This window comes from Calidris pugnax, unplaced genomic scaffold (assembly GCF_001431845.1).
Source record: "Calidris pugnax isolate Ruff unplaced genomic scaffold, ASM143184v1 scaffold107, whole genome shotgun sequence".
Lineage (NCBI taxonomy): Eukaryota > Metazoa > Chordata > Aves > Charadriiformes > Scolopacidae > Calidris > Calidris pugnax.
Genome location: NW_015090901.1, coordinates 949739 through 968947, shown reverse-complemented (window position 1 = coordinate 968947; position 19209 = coordinate 949739). Strand labels below are relative to the sequence as shown.

At 36.8% G+C, this 19209-nt stretch overlaps 1 protein-coding gene across 9 annotated transcripts in view; it reads right to left on the bottom strand.

Moving 5' to 3' along the window:
* Positions 1-519: 519 nt before the first annotated feature.
* The window catches only part of PPFIA1 (protein tyrosine phosphatase, receptor type, f polypeptide (PTPRF), interacting protein (liprin), alpha 1), a 66009-nt gene continuing 47319 nt past the window's right edge, over positions 520-19209 (bottom strand). For 3 of the 9 annotated variants that reach the window (XM_014948864.1, XM_014948862.1, XM_014948866.1), the window contains 11 exons: positions 15157-15238; positions 14751-14951; positions 13856-13918; positions 13289-13315; positions 11264-11439; positions 11067-11164; positions 9084-9259; positions 8304-8372; positions 5765-5930; positions 4283-4353; positions 1546-2976 (listed from right to left, as the gene is read on the bottom strand). In XM_014948864.1, the coding sequence (XP_014804350.1) occupies positions 4295-4353; positions 5765-5930; positions 8304-8372; positions 9084-9259; positions 11067-11164; positions 11264-11439; positions 13289-13315; positions 13856-13918; positions 14751-14951; positions 15157-15238 (1117 nt within the window). In that variant the 3' untranslated portion in view covers positions 1546-2976; positions 4283-4294. Of the gene's footprint in view, positions 2977-4282; positions 4354-5764; positions 5931-8303; positions 8373-9083; positions 9260-11066; positions 11165-11263; positions 11440-13288; positions 13316-13855; positions 13919-14750; positions 14952-15156; positions 15239-19209 lie in introns of all 9 variants that reach the window. The other 6 variants (XM_014948863.1, XM_014948865.1, XM_014948868.1 and 3 more) reach the window with 4 other exon arrangements.

The following is a 19209-nucleotide window of genomic DNA, read 5'->3' as shown; positions in this document are numbered from 1 at the left end:
AGGCAAAGTAACTCTTTAGTTTCAACAAAAAGATCATAAATTCTGCTTTGAATTACTTCACAGGTGCACTGCTGAGTGTTGGCACGACAAATCACCACTGTCCGTAAGAAAATCCAAAAGCAACTCCTCATCTTTTAATCTTACATCAGCTTGAAAAGAGAAAGATCAAGTACATGATGACATCTGTTTTGAGATTCCCTGCCCTCTAAACATGCAGAGACTGCAAGTTTAAAGTTCTCACAGATAATTCTACCCTGCCCTTATTGCAGATAAAACACATACTTTAATTTTTATAGCACTCTCTCCAAATAAGCCTTTAAGGACATTTGGCAATTTACAAAAAGCTGTATTTAACAAAGCTTTATTTCAAGATTACTGTAACATATCCCTGCCTTTTAAACATGCATTTGTGTGTTTGTCTTTCTGGGAGGGTTTATTAAAATTGAGCAAGAAGTGTTTTTCTGAGTTTCTCTGAGATACCTTTCCCATATAAATAAGCAGAAGGAAGTCACCACACAGTTTTGCCAGTTCGTGAAAGCTTTTTCTATTTCACTTATTTATTCTAGCTCTCATGTCAATTCCATTGTTCCATAACAGTTAAGGTTTACAGCCTTAAAATAATAAACGTATTTTCTTTTCACATTTTACAAGTCTATTCCGCGTTGGTTTCACCTTTGAGAAGCAACAATACATGACTTTGAACACCTACTATCACATCAGTGACCGGAAAAGTCAAAAACAGTGAAGTTTAGCTGAACAGTGAGTCAGGATCTCGTTCTGCAGTTCCATTTTTACCTTTTTTTTTCTAGAAAGATAGATTCTCTGGAAATATAAAAGAGACTGCAAATGATCGGACAGCAACTCATATAGACAAGCTCAGACAAACAGAGATGCATTATTGAACAATGTTTAAAGCATCAATCACAATATTTCTCCATTCCATGCATTCCACATCCTGCTGTTGATCTAGAGGACATGATGAAATAGGCTTCACTACTGCTTCGGTTATTCTGTAACATTATCCTTCTGTCTTCTCTTCTACACAAGAAATGGTTTACAATATATTAAAATTGACATAAACAGCCCTATTGTGACCCAATTTTGTATTGGCTCCCTTGAGTCCTATGTTTCTCCCCAATATTATTATGGTCATAATCTCATTTTGTTAACAAAGCAAGTGTTGCTGCTGTACAGAACAGCATTTCAATCTTCATCACATGGACCAGAATACACTGAAGTTGTGTGATAGTTTTCCTTACTATTTTTAAAAGTAAATCATAGCTCTAACTACTAGTATAAGTAGGCAATAAAGCAGTTTTCTTTGGAAAACTGTTTTTGATTTATTTTTTTTTTCCAAAAACTGATTAACACATGTGAACTTGGACAACTCCAAAGAAAACGTCACATCCAACAGAACATTTTTCTACTGGAGAAAAATTGTCATTTGAAACAATATCTACAGGGCAGCAAACAATCATTAAGATACTTTATTGACAATATCCACTCACCGCAAAAGTATCTGCCTGCATACAATTAAGAGCTTTAGCTTTTCAATAGTGTTTTATTGGCAGTGGAAAAATGCATCAGTACTTTATTGAAAGAAAGCAATAAATAATACTGTGATAAAAATAGTTCAAAAGTAGACTGTACATATTGTTACATAATCTGAAAATACACAAAAGATTATTAGAAAAACAGAACAGTAACAACGAATTTCAGTTTTACAAGCAAGTTAAAAGTGGAAAACAAAATAAGAAAAAAAGACATGCTATATATATTGTTGCATAATAAATAATGCACCATCTGAACAGATTCTTGCTGGCTTTTTAATATGCCATTTACAAGTGTTGGATACATTTTCTACTCATACAGTCCAAAATGGCTACAACCATCAAAATGAAAGTCCAGACAACTCTTTAGAACAAGTTTACAAAACACAAAAGATGACTTACATAAGAAAAGTAAGGCCTTTATTAGAAGTTGCACTGCTTTAGTTTTCAGCCCATTGTACCTTCATCTTTCACTACTGCTTTGACACGAGCCTGCAGTGCTTCACGCTTGGTCCGTTAAAACTAGTTTCACCAGCATCTTTCAACAAGTGTTTTCAATCAAAAAGATCTAGGATTAAAAAAAAACAAACAAAAAAACCTCTGTGGCCTGTGGATTACGACCAGGAATTATTGTGAAGTTTATCCTCCTCAGTTAAGGAAAAAAAAATAAAAAGAGTTCTTGGTTTATGGCTTGTTTTCAGTCACTGAGAAGATGCACTAATACAAATACAGCAGAGTGTTATGACCGAGTCAATCACTTCTAAAACGTGTTCCATAGTGTTAAAGAGTTCTTCCCAGCTTTTAAAACAAGTTATAGTTTAAATAAAGGCAAATTCCCACTACTTGACAAATCCTCTTTGTGGAAGGGTACAGCTCTGAAAAGAAGAACAAGGATGTACCATACCTCCTACAACAACATCTGCTTACCTGAAAAAAAGCTGGACTTGTTTTCAGATCTAAGCTAACGTTTCCAAAAGACAAAATATATACTGCTTGGTGTCGTGATACTTTTACAAAGGTATTAAAATCCTTTTCACCTTCAGTTTCATTAATAAAAAACAATGATAATTACAGTAACTGCATAATTTACAAAAACCCTATATTACTTATAGGGACATATACATACAAGCATTACAGTACATTCAGTTGGAAAGACTAAAATTAGAATAAAAAAATCAGCAATGATTTGATTTGTAGACTGAATAGAAACAGAAAAAAGTAAGTAACTATATAAATGAGAAGTCACATAAATATAAGAAACATTTAGATTCTAAAATATTTTCTCTATAGTACTCATGAATTTATTTGCTAATTAAAAACTCTGTAATAAAATATCTCAAAGTGTCCATTTAACAAGTATTAACAGGTTAAGGGTTCCAAATGTTGAAAATGCTGCATAATCACCGGTAGAAATAGTGTGGGTAAACTGTAAAAACAAGAAGAAAACAAACAGAAAACACACAGAAAGAAAAAAAAAATTAAAAAATCCATTAGCAGGTTTTTTTAAAAACATTTCATTTTGTCATTTAAGTTTGTTCATTTAAGAGCTCAGTACAGTAGGAGTCATGCATTTAATTATTGCCATGCCACAATGTACACAATTTTATTGCCTTCTGTAATCTTTAGTTGCAAAGTAAAGGTCAAATATTTCAGCTTCCTAGATTATTATCCTAGGTCATCTGACTACAGAAAATCCTGAAACTGGGGAGAACCTGGGGGTGAGGAAGGCTTAAAAGTCAGTATCTTGAAACTACAAAAAAAAAATAATTGTAAGAGAGCCCCTGGGATCATAAACTGACATGATCTGAGTTGCTATGTGCAAGAGTTTCCCCTTCTCAATGTTTCATACATAAGAACTCATTAGGAACAAACTTGTATATGCAAAAAGCTTCCGAAATTGAAGAAAAGGCAGGCAATACACGAGTTTGTAGGGATCTTACTGGTGAGAAGAAAGGAAAGAAGCTGTAAGCAGAAAAACCAGGCAATTTAGAGCCCATGGAAGATACCAGCTAGTCACAGAAAGACTCACTGGAATATTATTTTTTATTTTTTTTTTTAATTCCAATATAGTAAAAAAATTTAGTTTCCAGCCTTGTTTGCAAAGTCAGAGAAATACTGTTCCAGGAGAAAATACAGCAGAGGCTGCTGAAGAAAAATCATCCAAATCCTGGAGTAAGACAGGACTACAAATCTTCTATAAACCAGAATACATGCATTTTGTGTTAAACACCCTGTGTTATTAAGCTGCCTTTTATTGTCAGCGCTGCTCACAGCTTAGGCTGCAGGTAGCTCAATCCAAACAGACAGCCTAAGCAATCACAGTGGCATGAAGCATCCAAGAACTGGAAAATTACACAATTACCCCTGTCACAATTCAATATTGAAGTATACTGGAGTGGGGAAACTTTGACCAAGCAAAAGCTCTGAAAGATCCATAACCTGAACTGCAGCATCACACACTAAATTATTTTCTTTCCTCTACATGCCTAATTTAGTTCCCTTCCCTCCTCCCCACTAGATGTGTTATCCAACCTTTGATTTCAACACTTTGTAAATAGCTATTTAGCACAGGTCCTTTTGGAGGCTGTTTAAATAAAATAAAAAAAACTCAAAAAAATACAATCTTCAATATATTTAAATATTTAAACACTCATCGTCTTCACTGCAGGAAATACCTGATGTTTTATTTCAGAAATAGCTGCTTTACTATTATACCTCTCAACTTTACTCACCAGGAGAAGGCTTTAACAGGAGTAGGTCCTTACTGTAGCAGAATCCAATCTTTGTGTTCCTGATACACTGCCTATTTCAAGAAGCATGGGAAGACATGCAGAACACAGCATGCATGTTAGTTTTCCAAAAAAACCCCTTTTTTCTTACAGCAATGCGATTACAGCTACCGTACTCACCCAGCACTAAGGTTACAAGTTAGAAAAGCAGAATTTATTTCACAGTTTAATGTATTATCCACTTCCAGTTTCAGTTGCTAACAAAAAGAATTCAAAAAAAACCTGCATGCCAATAGCACATAGAAACTGGCAAAGGTAATTTTATAATTTATCTTCTATTTTATATAGTTTATATATTTTTCTGGTTTTTTATATCATAAAAAGAAAGGGGCTTTACGTAGTAAAGACTTCGCTTATTTTAATTTACAGAATTTTTCACATGAATTCTGGAAAATATTTGATGCTAGTGACAGTATTTAAAATTGGAAACATTTTAGAGAGCAACATCAGATGGCAAAGGCTGTTTCTTTGAGCTTTACTCCTAAATACAGTTTTCAGAACCTGAGACGATTGACAGATTATGCTGAAGTTCTAACCCTGTCCGTTCCAATTAAATACATTTTACATTTCCTTGTGTTTTGTAAAACAATTTCAAGTAAAATTTTATTCTCATGGTAAAGAGACTGGTTTTAAAGAGACAGGATACCTCAGGTGACAGGTGATCAACTTCCAGGTGGGTTTTGGGGGGTTTCTTTGGGTTTTTTAAATCCATATCTCTGAGTGTGCGTGCACATGCGCACGTATACACAGCTAGTCACAGAAAGACTCACTGGAATATATTTTTATTTTTTTTTAAACAGGATACCTCAGGTGACAGGTGATCAACTTCCAGGTGGGTTTTGGGGGGTTTCTTTGGGTTTTTTAAATCCATATCTCTGAGTGTGCGTGCACATGCGCACGTATACATATAGATCATTAAGTATACAGCAATGAATCAAGCAGTGATTTCAAGTATGATCAATAATTAAATAAGCGCTGCAGGGAGTTAAGGCATCTTTTACTCAAGTTTTAATAGTCTCAAAACTATCTGAGGGAGTTTGCTGCATTTTTGAATGCATTTTGCAGCATTTCAGTAGTAGGACTTACATTAGTCTGATTGCTGCCAATTAGAAATTATGCATCACATGATTAAAAGTCTTCTACTAAAATCTAATTTCATGTTCCTACTTTAACATAAATTCATTTCTAACTACAATTCTCGTTTTGTTATTCCAATGAAGTAAAAAGAAACTCCAAATCTATTACAGCTTCCTAAAATTATAAAGCACCCTATGGTTAAACACAGTGTTACATATAAATATATATACACACAACCATGCACAAGGCAGATGCTTTTATGCAGCAAAAAGGTAATTTGAACTTAATTCCCCTGTGAACTCAAGCAAAAAAAGCACATCATGCTTAAAATAATACAAAATCAATTACCATCAATCTGCATCTTCTTTGGCTGCATAGAGGGTGAAGACATTGAGGTTGTAACTCTGAAATTTGCAGGAAGAGTCTCTGCTGATCCAGCAGCTAAACCTCTTATGTCCTTTGGTCTAAACTTCTTTCTCCATGAAGGTGCTCTCCTAAAGCTCTTATCGTCATCCTGTTACATCGATAAACATCATTAGCCATTTAGAAAATGGAGGACTGTTGCTGACATTAAAAGGATTACTGACAATCTTAAGGAAATGTCTCACCACCCAAAGAGTAATTTTCAGAACCGGTTCAGGTACAACAGCAGCAGAGACTTTGCAACAATTTGTGTTCATTTGCTAAAGCGTAGGCTCTTCAGCTCAGTAACTATGGAAATTCCTGTGCTCAGCACATTTAGGAAAACGTTTCGTACTTCGAATGTTTGTGCTTCATGGTTTGCAGTAATTCTTAAGTGTCACATCACTCCTCCTTAGGGGGTGCGAGGAGGGGGGCAGATCAGAAAATGGAATGCTGCCATGGAGAGGCTTAATTTGAACAATTGCTTTTAACCTTCAATTCTGTCTTACAGGAATGATGATACAACTATTGTGCCTTCTCGTGCTCCACATTCCAGGAAGTGACAGTGAGGGGAAAAAAGAGTAAGTGTAGTAAATACCAGATTGCCTTGCAGCCTTTTGCTTAAGCACTTGGGTAAACTGAACTTAAATGCACTTGCTCCCCATTAATACATCTGCATCTTTGACGTAATATTCTGCTTTAGAAATATAATATTGCACTTAATAAATACAACAGCTTAAGTCCCACTCCTAAAAATGTCTTTTGCAGTGAAGGTGTTGTGTCAGTGCAAATAAACACATTGTGCATCTCCGTTTGCCAGCTTCACCTTTAGAAACAGTTCAATCACATGAATGCCATTTTACCTAAAATTTATCCCCTTTTAGAATTAGGAGATGAGTGTCTGCATTATTTGAGGAGAGCTTCAAGATCAACAAACTGCCCTGTGCTGGTGGAACAGAGAACATCCAATTCCCTTAAAGCTCCTTCTCTTGCAGTTTGAAATCACTTAAAGAAAAATACCTCAGAAAATATCAAGCTGCTTTTTAATGATGTTATTAAAACTTTAGTAGGGACGCATCCTAAGAACAGAGCTGTTGGGATGTGCCACAAAAGGGCTGCAACGAGTCCACTAGGAGAAAGATGAACACAAACCCCATCAAGGTCTGTCATAGGAGCCTCCTTCTTCAACACACTGGTGTACGCAGCTGACGTCAGGACCTTCACACTTCCCCTGTCCTCTTCCTCATACTAGCACAAATGTTTCTGAGATATCACAGACTGGTTTCTGGCCTGGTTAACCACATCAGGGTTTCGCCACCTTAGTCTTAACCCAAACCACTTCCGCTCAGACGAGTGACCACAAACTCCCATTAGCACAAAAGAAGAGGCAGCAAAGGGTTCAGAGTCTCTCAGGGAAGTAACACCAGCTCTAAACTCTTCACAGAGTCCCAACAGAGAACAACTTAAAAGGTTAAAGGTGTAACACTCTGTTCCTTTACGCTATGGGGTCACAGGCTCCACAAAACAGTCTCACCCCCAGTTTGTTAAAGTTTAATACTCATTACATTTGAATGAAGTTTATACACTGTAAGGGCACAGACCTCCCAACAAAAGTTGGTTTCATGTGCAAACGTACCTGGTGCTCATCTATACTGGTATTAACAGATATTAACGTACAAACTTGTTTAAATACACTCCAAACTATTTGAAATACTGCTTATTAGATGAGCTATACTATGCCTTTCTCTATGACAGCTTGTTCATCTGCACCCGCTGGTCACTGATTTTACCACATTTTAGATAGAAAAAAAAGATTCAGCCCAAAGTGTTGCTATTATAGAATCACAGAATTATAGAATGGTTAGAGTTGGAAGGGACTTTAAAGATCACCCAGTCCCCTCTCCCTGCCCTGGGCAGGGACACCTCCCACCAGACCAGGTTGCTCCAAGCCCCATCCAGCCTGGCCTTGAACCCCTCCAGGGATGGGGCAGCCACAGCTTCTCTGGGCAACCTGTTCCAGTGTCTCACCACCCTCACAGGAAAGAATTTCTTCCTAGTCTCTAATCTAAATCTCTCCTCTTTCAATTTAAAACCATCACACCTCAACCTATGGCTCCACTCCCTGATCAAGAGTCCCTCCCCATCTCTCCTGTAGCCCCCTTCAGCTACTGGAAGGCTGTTATAAGGTCTCCCTGGAGCCTTCTCTTCTCCAGGCTGAACACCCCCAACTCTCTCAGCTTGTCTTTGTAGGAAGATTAGGTATTAACCACAGAAACTACAGAAAACAACCCTGCAGTTCATCTCAATACTTTCATATTCGAAGTCACGTTACCTAAATACACAAAACCTGCCACATTCAGAAACTCTCAAGACAAGGAATTTCAAGTTCAGATTTCTGTCCCTACTCTGTCAATTGCTTAAAGAGGTTGACGCTAAATTCTTTCACTGAACCATTTGGATAAAGTTCACAGCTCAAGTAACTTACTTCGTCAAGTCTTCTGTCAGTGCCCATAGCAAGAAGGTTATTAAATTCCCTCTCCAGAACAGCACGAGCCTAAAGTTTACAGTATGAAAGAAAAGGAAATTAATTCCAAAAAAATAGCAATTAGTAACCTAGTTTACAGTATGAAAGAAAAGGAAATTAATTTTAAAAAATAGCAATTAGTAACTATTAGTAATTTTTAAAACATAATATAACCCACATTGCTTAATACCTTCTTATCAGATTAATAAACATACTTAGTACTTGAAAAGCGATGATTTAAGTTGTAACTTATTAAAAACTTAAGTAAGAGTTAACAGCTCCCCCTTAGCGGTGATAGGAAAGTTCATGATTTCTGCCTCAAACGTAATCACTTCCAAATAAAAACTAGCCAACAACAAAAAATGATGAGTTTTACACTCATGCTGTGAAAATGGGATATGAGGAAAACACTCAATATTTTTTGTTCAAGCAAATTTACCAACCAGAATTGTTATTAAGAATTAGAAAGCACTAAAAAAAGCATAGTTCTATATTTTTCTCTTACAGGATAAAATGATTAAGAACAATTTTCCATTTCTAAAGTTTCTAGAGCTGGGAATAGAAAGACATGCACCTACCCAGGGGAAAAAAAAACCAAAACAATGGGAATAGAAAGACATGCACCTACCCAGGGAAAAAAAAACAAACAAACAAGCAAAAAACCAACAGTAATTTCCATTTTTAACCTTCATAGAGAGGAGAAAAATCCTATTGATCATAAAGTAACTACTTATTGCTTACCTGTGTGTTTTGAGTGGGTATTTGTAACAAGAGAGCTAATGCATTGTAATCAAATGATTCATCTAAGGCCACAAGTGCACCGTGAACTCCGCTCTCTATAAGGTTATTTGCGTATTCTTTAAGACCAATGGACACTACCCAATGGATCATTCTCTCATTGCTCCAGACGAGGACATCTACGGAGGAAAAAAAAGTTGCCCGATTTGTAACAACACAACTTTTCTGAACGAGAAACCCACAGCCCTTTCTTGATCTGGATGCTCATGTCATGTTTATCAGAAGTTCAGCCGGGCACTGAAGTTCAGAAGTGCAGGTGGCAAAGACAGGATCTTTGATTCTACACAGCCACTTAGGGGCTTGGACCTCGCCCAAGACAGATTAAGTTTTTTGGGAAAAAAACATACTATTAAAAAAAAAAAATCTTGTAACAACTTCTCACGCATTTCCTACTGTATTTGAACAGAAAGCTTTATTTATAGTTGTTTAAAGCTTTATTATCATAGAATGGTTAGAGTTGGAAGGCACAATAAAGATCAAGTTCCAACCCCCCTGCCCTGGGCAGGGACACCTCCCACTAGAGCAGGTTGCTCAAAGCCCCATCCAGCCTGGCCTTGAACCCCTCCAGGGATGGGTCCTTGATTATTAAGTATTGTATTTAATATTATTATTTACATTCAAATTATTTAATATTCTATTCTTTATTACTTTTTAGTTTTATAATCTTATCTACCTTTAAGTTCTGAAGGTGTTCAATTTAGTAATGCAGACTTTCCTTCAGCTTGTGTATGCATAATACTACACTTCTCCACAATCAGAGATTCAAAGCAGAGAAAGTACAATTATTTGAAGTTTGCCAGAAAGCATTACATACTGTAACAGTTCAACAATCAATATACTCTCATCTTAGAACTTTTTCAAGGAAAACCATTATAAAGCAGCATTTACACGTTCAGCCCAAACACCAAAACAACAATGTTCTTACATTATAAAGCAGCATTTACACGTTCAGCCCACACACCAAAACAACAACTATGTTCTTAAAAGTAGACTTCCTTACACTCCACAGGAATGCCTATGCCATTCAAACTGTTATAATGATCCACAGCATTCTTCCCAAACAATTACCAGGAGGAATTAATGAGTTATGTGATTCAAGGAGCAATTCCCTATAGGCAACAGATGCAGCCATACCACTTCAGAGGCTGAAAAAAGGCTTATGAGCCTCAACACAGGCTTGTTTCATGCCAGTTACCTGCAACTCCTGGGAATGTTCTCAAGCACAATTAGTAGAACCACCACCAGAGGGTATCAACACTTTAAAAGGAAAGGAGAAAAGCAGGCACAGAGCCTTCCAAGAAGGGTATCAACACTTTAAAAGGAAAGGAGAAGAGCAGGCACAGAGCCTTTCCAAGAAAGGAAACTGTGTATAAGCTAACCCTAAAATTTTAGTCTAAGATGGCAGAAAAAACTTCTCCTGTTAAGCACAGGATAAAACTTCAATGAGAAGTCTTGGAAAATACTGTGAATTCCCACCCTGCTTTTTCTTCCTCCTTTCTTGTCTAATGATTGCCATGAATCTGGAAGATACAATCACCTAAGTCATCTGGATATTTTTTCATGAAGTGCTGGGTAATAAAAATTATTAGCCAGAAGCAACAATAAAATCATGTTTTTATGTCAGAATGGGGCAGGGGGAAGGAACTAAAACCCCAAACCTTTTTCAAAACCTTCATCCTCCCAAAACATTTAGCTTTCTATCAAACTTCAGAGCAGTAACAGCTTCAAAAGTGCCTGCATCTGCAGCATGTCTCTGCACAAGTGAATGGTTTAATGATGTGTTTCATGGTTCACTGTTCAGGGCATACATCCAAACACATCTCTAATTCCTCCCTCTAATGCCTTTTTTTTTTTTTTTAAATAATTTTTGAAGCAGATCAGTGAAAACATGTTAGAATCAGACCGAGGTCAAGACAATGCACTGACCCTTAATTTCATTCTGGCTTTCTTCTCTTTTTCTTTCAAGCTCTTTTCGATCATAATTCAGTCTTCGTAGGCACATAATTCCACACTGAAAACTGTTTCTGTTTAGAAAAAGAGAAAAAAAACATGGGGAAAAAAATTGTTTAGAGATAATGAAAACATTTACTGTAGGTTAGGTCTCCAAATTCAAATCTGTTTACCTGTGAAAGCTGTCGACCATTTTAAGTTGCCCACGCAGGTCTTTTTTAGTTAAATGATCCAGCATTCGAGCATCAACAAGACATTCCATGAAATAGCTGCGATACTGAGGGAGCCCCAGACTGGGGAGCCATTCGTTGCCAATCCACTCATGGTTCATATCACCATACGCTAATGTCTGTTTGTAAAAGATTAAGCAATAAGCTTATTAAAATGAGAAATAAGAGGGTAAAGCCTTTTGAGACAACGTACTTCAAAGAAAAAGTAAAACAATGCTCATTTCTTAGCCCGTGTTCAAAATACTGACTACTACGTGTGTTTTCTGAAGACATCCTCATGAAGAAAAGCAAGTTTAAATATTCAGATCAGCAAGTAAAAATGCCTTAATTTGTTTCATGTTGAAGAGTATGAAAAAAATATCCAAAAGCTAATAAAAATAAAAAATGACTAATCTATACAGTCTTGACAGCAAGCGCCATGGAATTTCATTTTGCTAAGATGTTGAAAATACTGTCTCTCTTGAAAATTGAGGGGGGGTTGTCTTATTTTTCACATGACATTATATTTTTGAGATATAAGATAAAAAAAATCCCAACACTGCAGGATTTTTTTTACTACGCTTGAATGATTTCAGAAACTGATAAAAACCCACCACTGAAGGACAAGCAATTCTAAATGTTGGCCATTATCTTTATTTTCACATGACATTATATTTTTGAGATATAAATACATGATATCAAAAAAAAACCCCAACACTGCAGGATTTTTTTTACTACACTTGAATGATTGCAGAAACTGATAAAAACCCACCACTGAAGAACAAGCAATTCTAAATGTTGGCCATTATCTTTATAAAAAGAAAAGTAAAAAAAAAAAAAAAAAAAAGAGAGAGAGTTCTGTATTTCACTGCATTTCTGACCTATCACCAGGCATTATTTGGAGAAAACTTCTAAAAAGTTTATGCATCTAATCATTCCTTGAGCAAAAAAACCCAGCAGCTCCTTTTTTCAGAAGTCCAGGGTAATCATTCATTTTTACTGTGCTATTAAAAGTCAAAAGCTTTATTTCTCTTCCAGAAAGGAGCAAGGCCCCACAGAAATGCATTTCTTCGAGCCCTCACTAGGTAGCAGAGTGAAAGAGCACGTTATTCCTGAAAGAGGGAGGGCAAGCTATGGTTGTTATCACTGGCAATCTGCAAATGAGTATCCCAGTGGTGGTTAATGGGACTTAAACAGGTTTAAGCTGGAGGGCAGCCAAGCGAGGAGAGACTATCCCCTCCAAAGATATGGGTCACAGGCAAATCCTGAGTTTTGTTTATATCCCTGTATAAAATACTCAACTATATCAGTGCCTGAAAATACAATTAGGATTTGTCACCACTTTAAGGGAAAACAATTAATCAAGGAGGATTACAGAATTAGTGCACAGAAATCTACTTAAGTGTCTAGGCTCTTGTAGCACACCTGTGATGGTGCTGGGCTGAACAGGGACTTTCTGCACAAAGCAGATATTCCTCCTGGAGTTCTGGCTTCCCAGAGAGCCAGCCCTCACCAAAACATTCCATGCTTTGTCATGAAATTATTGTAAAATTTTATATAGTACGTTCAATGCATAGAATACAGCAATGCTTATAAAGAGAGACTAACTACATTTTGATGATTCATAAGATAGAGGATAAATATTTCAGAAACAAAGATAACAAAGACTTAGGAATATTCTTTCCTCTTAGTATTATTAAAAATCCTTATGCATAGGTTTTTTTGTGATGTACCATGTAACAACATATTTTACAATTTTCAATGAACCACCAAATCTTGGCAATTCCGGAAAACATTAAGATATTGACATCACCTAAATATAAAAATGTATATTCCAAGTACGTATTTGACAGAGATAAACCTGTAGTTCCACCCTCTCCCAATCCCCAAGCCACACCAAATCACCAAAAGAAACTGCTATATAGGAAACATGCTCTAATTATTGTGACAATTTACATATAGTCTATAATATTACATAAAGAGTCCAACCTGAGCCCAGCTTCCCTCCTCATCTTCCTGTTACGTGGTTAGAAAAGCAAAAGAACACATATGTATTAGTATTTAGGTTTAGTAAGGAGACCAAAGTTAAAGATGCACTGCAAGCCTCTAAAGTCTACTGCATATCAAAAAAAAATCTAGATAAAGCAAGCATCATGCAATGTAAAAGAAATATATAAGGCACTCATTTTCGTATGTGAGGTCGCAAAACCCATCTACTGATTAAGTTTTCTGGAGAGAAGACATTTCCACACAAATAATTCAATTTGTCTTTTAGATAATCAAATCAGAGCTCCATTTTACAGATTAGAAAGGGGTTTGTTTACAATCTTATCAGTGGTGATTTTTCTCCCCCCTTCTGGAAAAAAAAAAACCAACTATCAAGATGCAGGTTATAAGGTTAATAATTAGAAGAAGCAATGATCCAGAATTTTAATGCATTAATTTGAAAAAAAAAAAAAAAAAAAGAAAAATAAAGACCAAAAGGCACTTGATTCAAATGTTCAAAAGGTGGGAAAAGCACTCTAAGGAACAGAAGTGGCAACACTATAAACTAACCGTTTGTTGTGTGGCTGTAAGATTTTCCATTTCTTCATGTGTTACCCAGACATTTCCCGTGGTCTAACATGACCCCACAATCCCATCCAGTGAAAGGAAAGCAGTAACAAAGAGGAGAGGTTGCAGAACATATAAGCAATTGGTACACATAAGGAGCAGGTATGGGCAAAAGCAATGGTTTCTAAAGTCTTAAACACAGGTATATTTATTGAAAGTAATGGCAGGGAATAAAAACCTATTCCCCATGGATCACTTTTCTTCACAGCCATTAACAAAATTGAATGTGATAAATAGCTTACACCAATGTAATTAATGGGCAAACACTTGACTTTGCTCTAATCTGAAAAACGCATTTGGAGTCTAGCACGTAATCCCAGGAATCTCAGGAATAACTTTAAATTGCAGGGTAGACAGATTCAGGAGGGAATTCACACCGACTTTTAAGTGTCTAAATGTACTACAGTATGGAGAGACAGGTGGATTCCTAGCTTATGTAGTCTGAATCGTTATTTGGAGTTAATGGCCTCACAAATCAATTCTTAGAGCCTCCGATCGTTTCACAAATTTCTGTATGCACATCTGTACCTCATGGGTATTATAAATTCTTCTGAGACCAAAAGATGAGGCAAATAACATGTTCTCTAAATATTTTGGACTATATACTTACACTGATATAAACTTTGTTTTCTTGAGAAAGAAAGTGTAGTTATTCCTTCATTTAACTTTCATTAAAGGAATAAACATCCTATTTTTAAATAATGTGTTCCTCTACAATATAATGTTTCCAGAAATCCTAATCTGAAGTTTAAATCCTTTCAGTTAACGTGTTTGCAGCAGAATTTTTGGAAATTCTAAGCGTTCTAAAAGATGTTTAATGCTGGATCACTTTCCTTACCGTCCTTGAGGTGGGAGGGGCAGATGGACTTGTCAGCGACATGATTTCTTGAATGGCCAACCTCAGCTTCAGCCTGTGCAGGGGATTGCTAATCCCAATCTCACGCTGTATTTCTGTATCAGACAAGGCTGACATGATAGCACCGCTTTTCACATTGGCTCGGCAAGCAGCCACGTACCAGGCTGGCATCCCAACCCACAGCTGAAACACACACCAAAAAAAAAAAAAGAAGTTAGCAGGATCTGGAAAACATTCCTGGCCTCCAAAATCTTAAATTCTTTAAGAGGATGTATATTGAGGTGGGTTTTTTTTAATTTATTTTGATTCCTGGCCTCCAAAATCTTAAATTCTTTAGGAGGATGTATATTGAGGTGGTTTTTTTAAATTTATTTGAGGGACCACTTACCTCCAGCCACACCACCACAGTAGGTCCATCCCACTGAGCAAAAGGCAAACCTTGTCTTCTGGCCTCCTCTAGCAACTCGTGCCTACAAATACAGAAATAGTTATTAACAACAGAGAAACTAGTTACTACTAGATGTTAACATTTAAACACTGCATTCAATTTACTGTTTTCTTTCCAACAATTAACTTTTTTCCTTTCTCAGCCTTATGTGATACAGCTGCTAAGAAAACACGTGGAAGGACTACAGGGAAGCTGAACTGGGTAGGAAATTTCAGAGCAGGAAAGATACTGGATCTTGCCTTTTGGAATTTGTGTCTCAAACTGTCACTGACACTCTAACCAACTCTGCCAACATCAAGTGGAAATATGGGGCTTATTTGTCAGTCAGATTCTCAATTGCTGCAATTTTCTGTTCAGCAAATTAGGCTGAACCAAAGTGGTCATTTTTCCTCAATGTGCAGATCTGAGACCTGCAGAAATGTCTGAGTACCAGACACCCCTGCCATCCAAACGGTATGTCCATCAGGCTGTCAAGACTGGGAACTGGGGCAGTAACCCTTTAATTGGTGAATTTTAGCCTGCACCAGTGAGCCTGTCAGAATTTCAGGCCCAGCTTCTGGCAGCCATTCTATTCAGAGCGCCACGCTTTGGCAATTACATTCTGAAAGGCTGGGGACTGAAACTCAGCTTTCATCCCCCATGATGACACCATTTCCTTTGTTATGCTGAAACAGAAGAGACTGAACTTTAATATTGACAATTCAGCTTACAGAAACAATGGAAGCCCACAAGAGCCCTATAAATAGCTGCCAAAAACGTTTGATAAACCAGAAGACAAAAACTGGTGTTGCAGGATTAAGCAAGCAATGTTGCTTGGATACATTGGTCTGAAAAAAATGGAAAAAAGTCTGAAAAAAGCGTATTTAAGCTGCTTTTGAAAGCTAGTCATATAAGTTTAAGTCTCCACTCACTGTACTTACAAATTTAGAAAAAACAACCTCACCTAATTGGACAGTTTTTACTGTTTTATGCTTTTTATTCATGTCTGCAAGTGCAGAACTGAGATAAGCAGCAATACTACACATTGAAGATCCTACGTTATGTATTGATCATTTTCTCACAATTTAAAACAAATAAAGTCTCCCTGCCTTCAGAAATGTATCATTGAATAGATCTAAGATGAGAAATATTTAAAAGTTACAGATATTCAAAAACTACCACCCAAGACATCTTGAAAAGTGCTTACTGACAGAGCAGTAGCTTTCTTTGCTACCCCTGCAGCATGGATATGCAGTATTCAGCATATCTTGGATCCTTGTGTTATATTGGCAGATAATTAAATATAAAAAATAATCAATGAAGTAATAAATACACTAGCAACTGTTTTATCAACACTATTTCTCCACCTGCACGTCAGTAAATTCCTGTTGCTCTACAAGAACCACCCAGTACTCGGATCCTAATTTAATGTGCTGCCTAGGAATGAAAAAAAGGGAGGAAGGAGGGAACTGCCAGATAATTGGTTACAAATAACCATTCTAATATACCCATTTTAAGACCCAACAGTTAAGGCAGAAACACTGTTCAGCAGTTAGCAGCTCACTAGCTAGATTTTACTAACAAAGAAGAGACGACGACAAAAGCTAATACATATTTGTAAACTTCAAAAAAAATACATACATTTCTAAGAGCTAATACATATTTGTAAACTTCAAAAAAACCCCCATATATTTCTAAACTAGGATTAGCTATTATCCTGCTACCGTGGAACACACTACAACAATTCCACAAATCACTGGCCCTGAACACATTCAGTTTTGCCTCACTTTGTTGAGAAAAATAATTTACTAAGATGTTAAAGAATACTGCTTGGGAAGAACAGAATAAAATGCTTAATACTGTATTTGCCAGAAAGGAACACAATGTTTTTTCCAAGTAGTTTAACTTCCAAATTAAGTGTCTTTGTCTTCCTTTTTGGTGGCTGTGGTAAGATAAGGGTGCAGTGAAGGAGGTTCACTAGTGATGGAAGAGCACAGACGTGCCCAAAGCAGCCTTAGGTTCGACCAGGATGACCCCAGGAGAGCACATTGTCCCTGTCTCTGCCCCAGCTGCTTGGGGTATCCTATGGAATTCAAAGAATTGCAGTGTAATTTCTGGTAGTTTTATAAATCTCCTGGGGTACTCCAGGTAAATCACGAAACAGCAAATAATTTGAAGATGAGCAGTACAAGGCATGTATGGAAAGCGTAAGGAGAGGTTATGATGCAAACTTTAAACTCATGGTAGAATTGTGTGCAGAAAACAACAGTGTGGCTGGAGGGAAGGGCTATGTGATGGAGGCAAACATGGGGAAATAGAAACAAACCAATGAAAAGTGTTCATGAGGTAACTTTACGCAGAAATTACTCAACGAGGAAACACATCCATGAAGCAGAAAATTAATAGCAGGATCTGTTTGTATGCAAGGAGAGAGAGAAACTAACTTGCGTGGGAAATCACTACCCTGAAAGCTCAAGCCAGAGCACAGGCATAAAACATCTCACGGGAAGAATTCAAAGGCAGTTGCTGTTTTATCTGCAAATGATGCATCAGTGGTTTTTTCCTACAGCAGGGAACTTCACTTTTCCACCAACTCCCTCCCAACCTCACCAAGAAACTCACTGCATTCCAGCAGGACGTGATCAGATTATGTAAAGATCACAACTGACAGGCCAGTTTAATTTCCCAGGCCATCCAATTATACCATTTAAGAAGTGCAAAAATCCAGCCTCATAATTTTGTGAGGAAAAAAAAATAATATTGCAGTAGTGTTGGCAGTGTTAACAGATGGTATAAAGCTGGCACCATCAAGGAAAAAAACAACGTCAAAGGAGTAGCTGGCTACTGGAATAACTCTTAGGTGACAATCCCAAGGGATAGATGTTTAAGGACTTAATAAAAAGTTGGCTGAATATCACTGGGAATGGGAGGCCAAATGTTCTGCTGTGGGAGGGGAACGCTTGTTGTGACCCACAGTCAGAAGGCATCTAACACCAGCTGTGGAGAACAAAGAAATTGTGGTCATATGGGAGGAGGAACGATGTCGAAATTGCAGGTGCTTGATGTAGTAGCGAACGCACAAGGCCCTTTAAAGACCATTTAAAGTATTTGTATTTAGAATGGCTCTTGGCAAGCATAGGCTGACCCAAACAAGGAAAATAAAGCAGCCCGGAGCCACATCACTTTGTCACTGGATCAAGACAGCATGGGAATGGATAAATCCAGAACTTGGAGCCAAAGGGGAATGCTCTATTCCAGATTTCTTGGACGGAACTGAAGACAACGGATTTGGAAGAAGTTAAGAGAAGAAAAAATGCTGCAGGGAAGGTGGTGAAGAGAGTGATACTGATGGGAATGACAGACTTGCAAGGTGTAAAAACAGGCAACAGTACCAAAACACGAGATGAAAATAAGATTAATTTCAGGCAGAGCATCAATGGAAAGTTAATATCTGTATTATATACTGATTTCAGGTATGTAATAAACTTTTCATGTATAACTTTTTTTTTTAAGGAGAGTTATCTTAAATTTAGGGTTGCCTTCCTTTTTGATTCATACAGTATTAAGTTTATTGTGTTGTACACAGAAAAGCACAAATACAGTTGTGGCAAACACTGTCGATAGTACAGCTCACAAAGATGAACAGCATGAACAAAACACTAAAAAGAAATTTAGTAAACAAAGAGCGAGGGTTTTACAGAAATACATCTACGTTGGAAGTAAACTGCCACAAATTTCCACTATTGCTAAACAACTCTCAAACCCCAAATTAGAAAACTAATTCCATTTAATATCTGCATTATAAAAATTCACACCATGCAAATTAAGACAAGACATTGAACTAACTGACACTGGATTTATTTCAGCAACATAAATTCTTTTGAATCTAGCATCTCCTCTCAGAATTAGACTTTTTTGAAAAAAGTTAGAGCTTTTAATATCTTGCTAAAAAACCCAAAGGAGATTTATCAGAATTTCACAACAAACCTCATAAAATAAATATAAACTTACCCT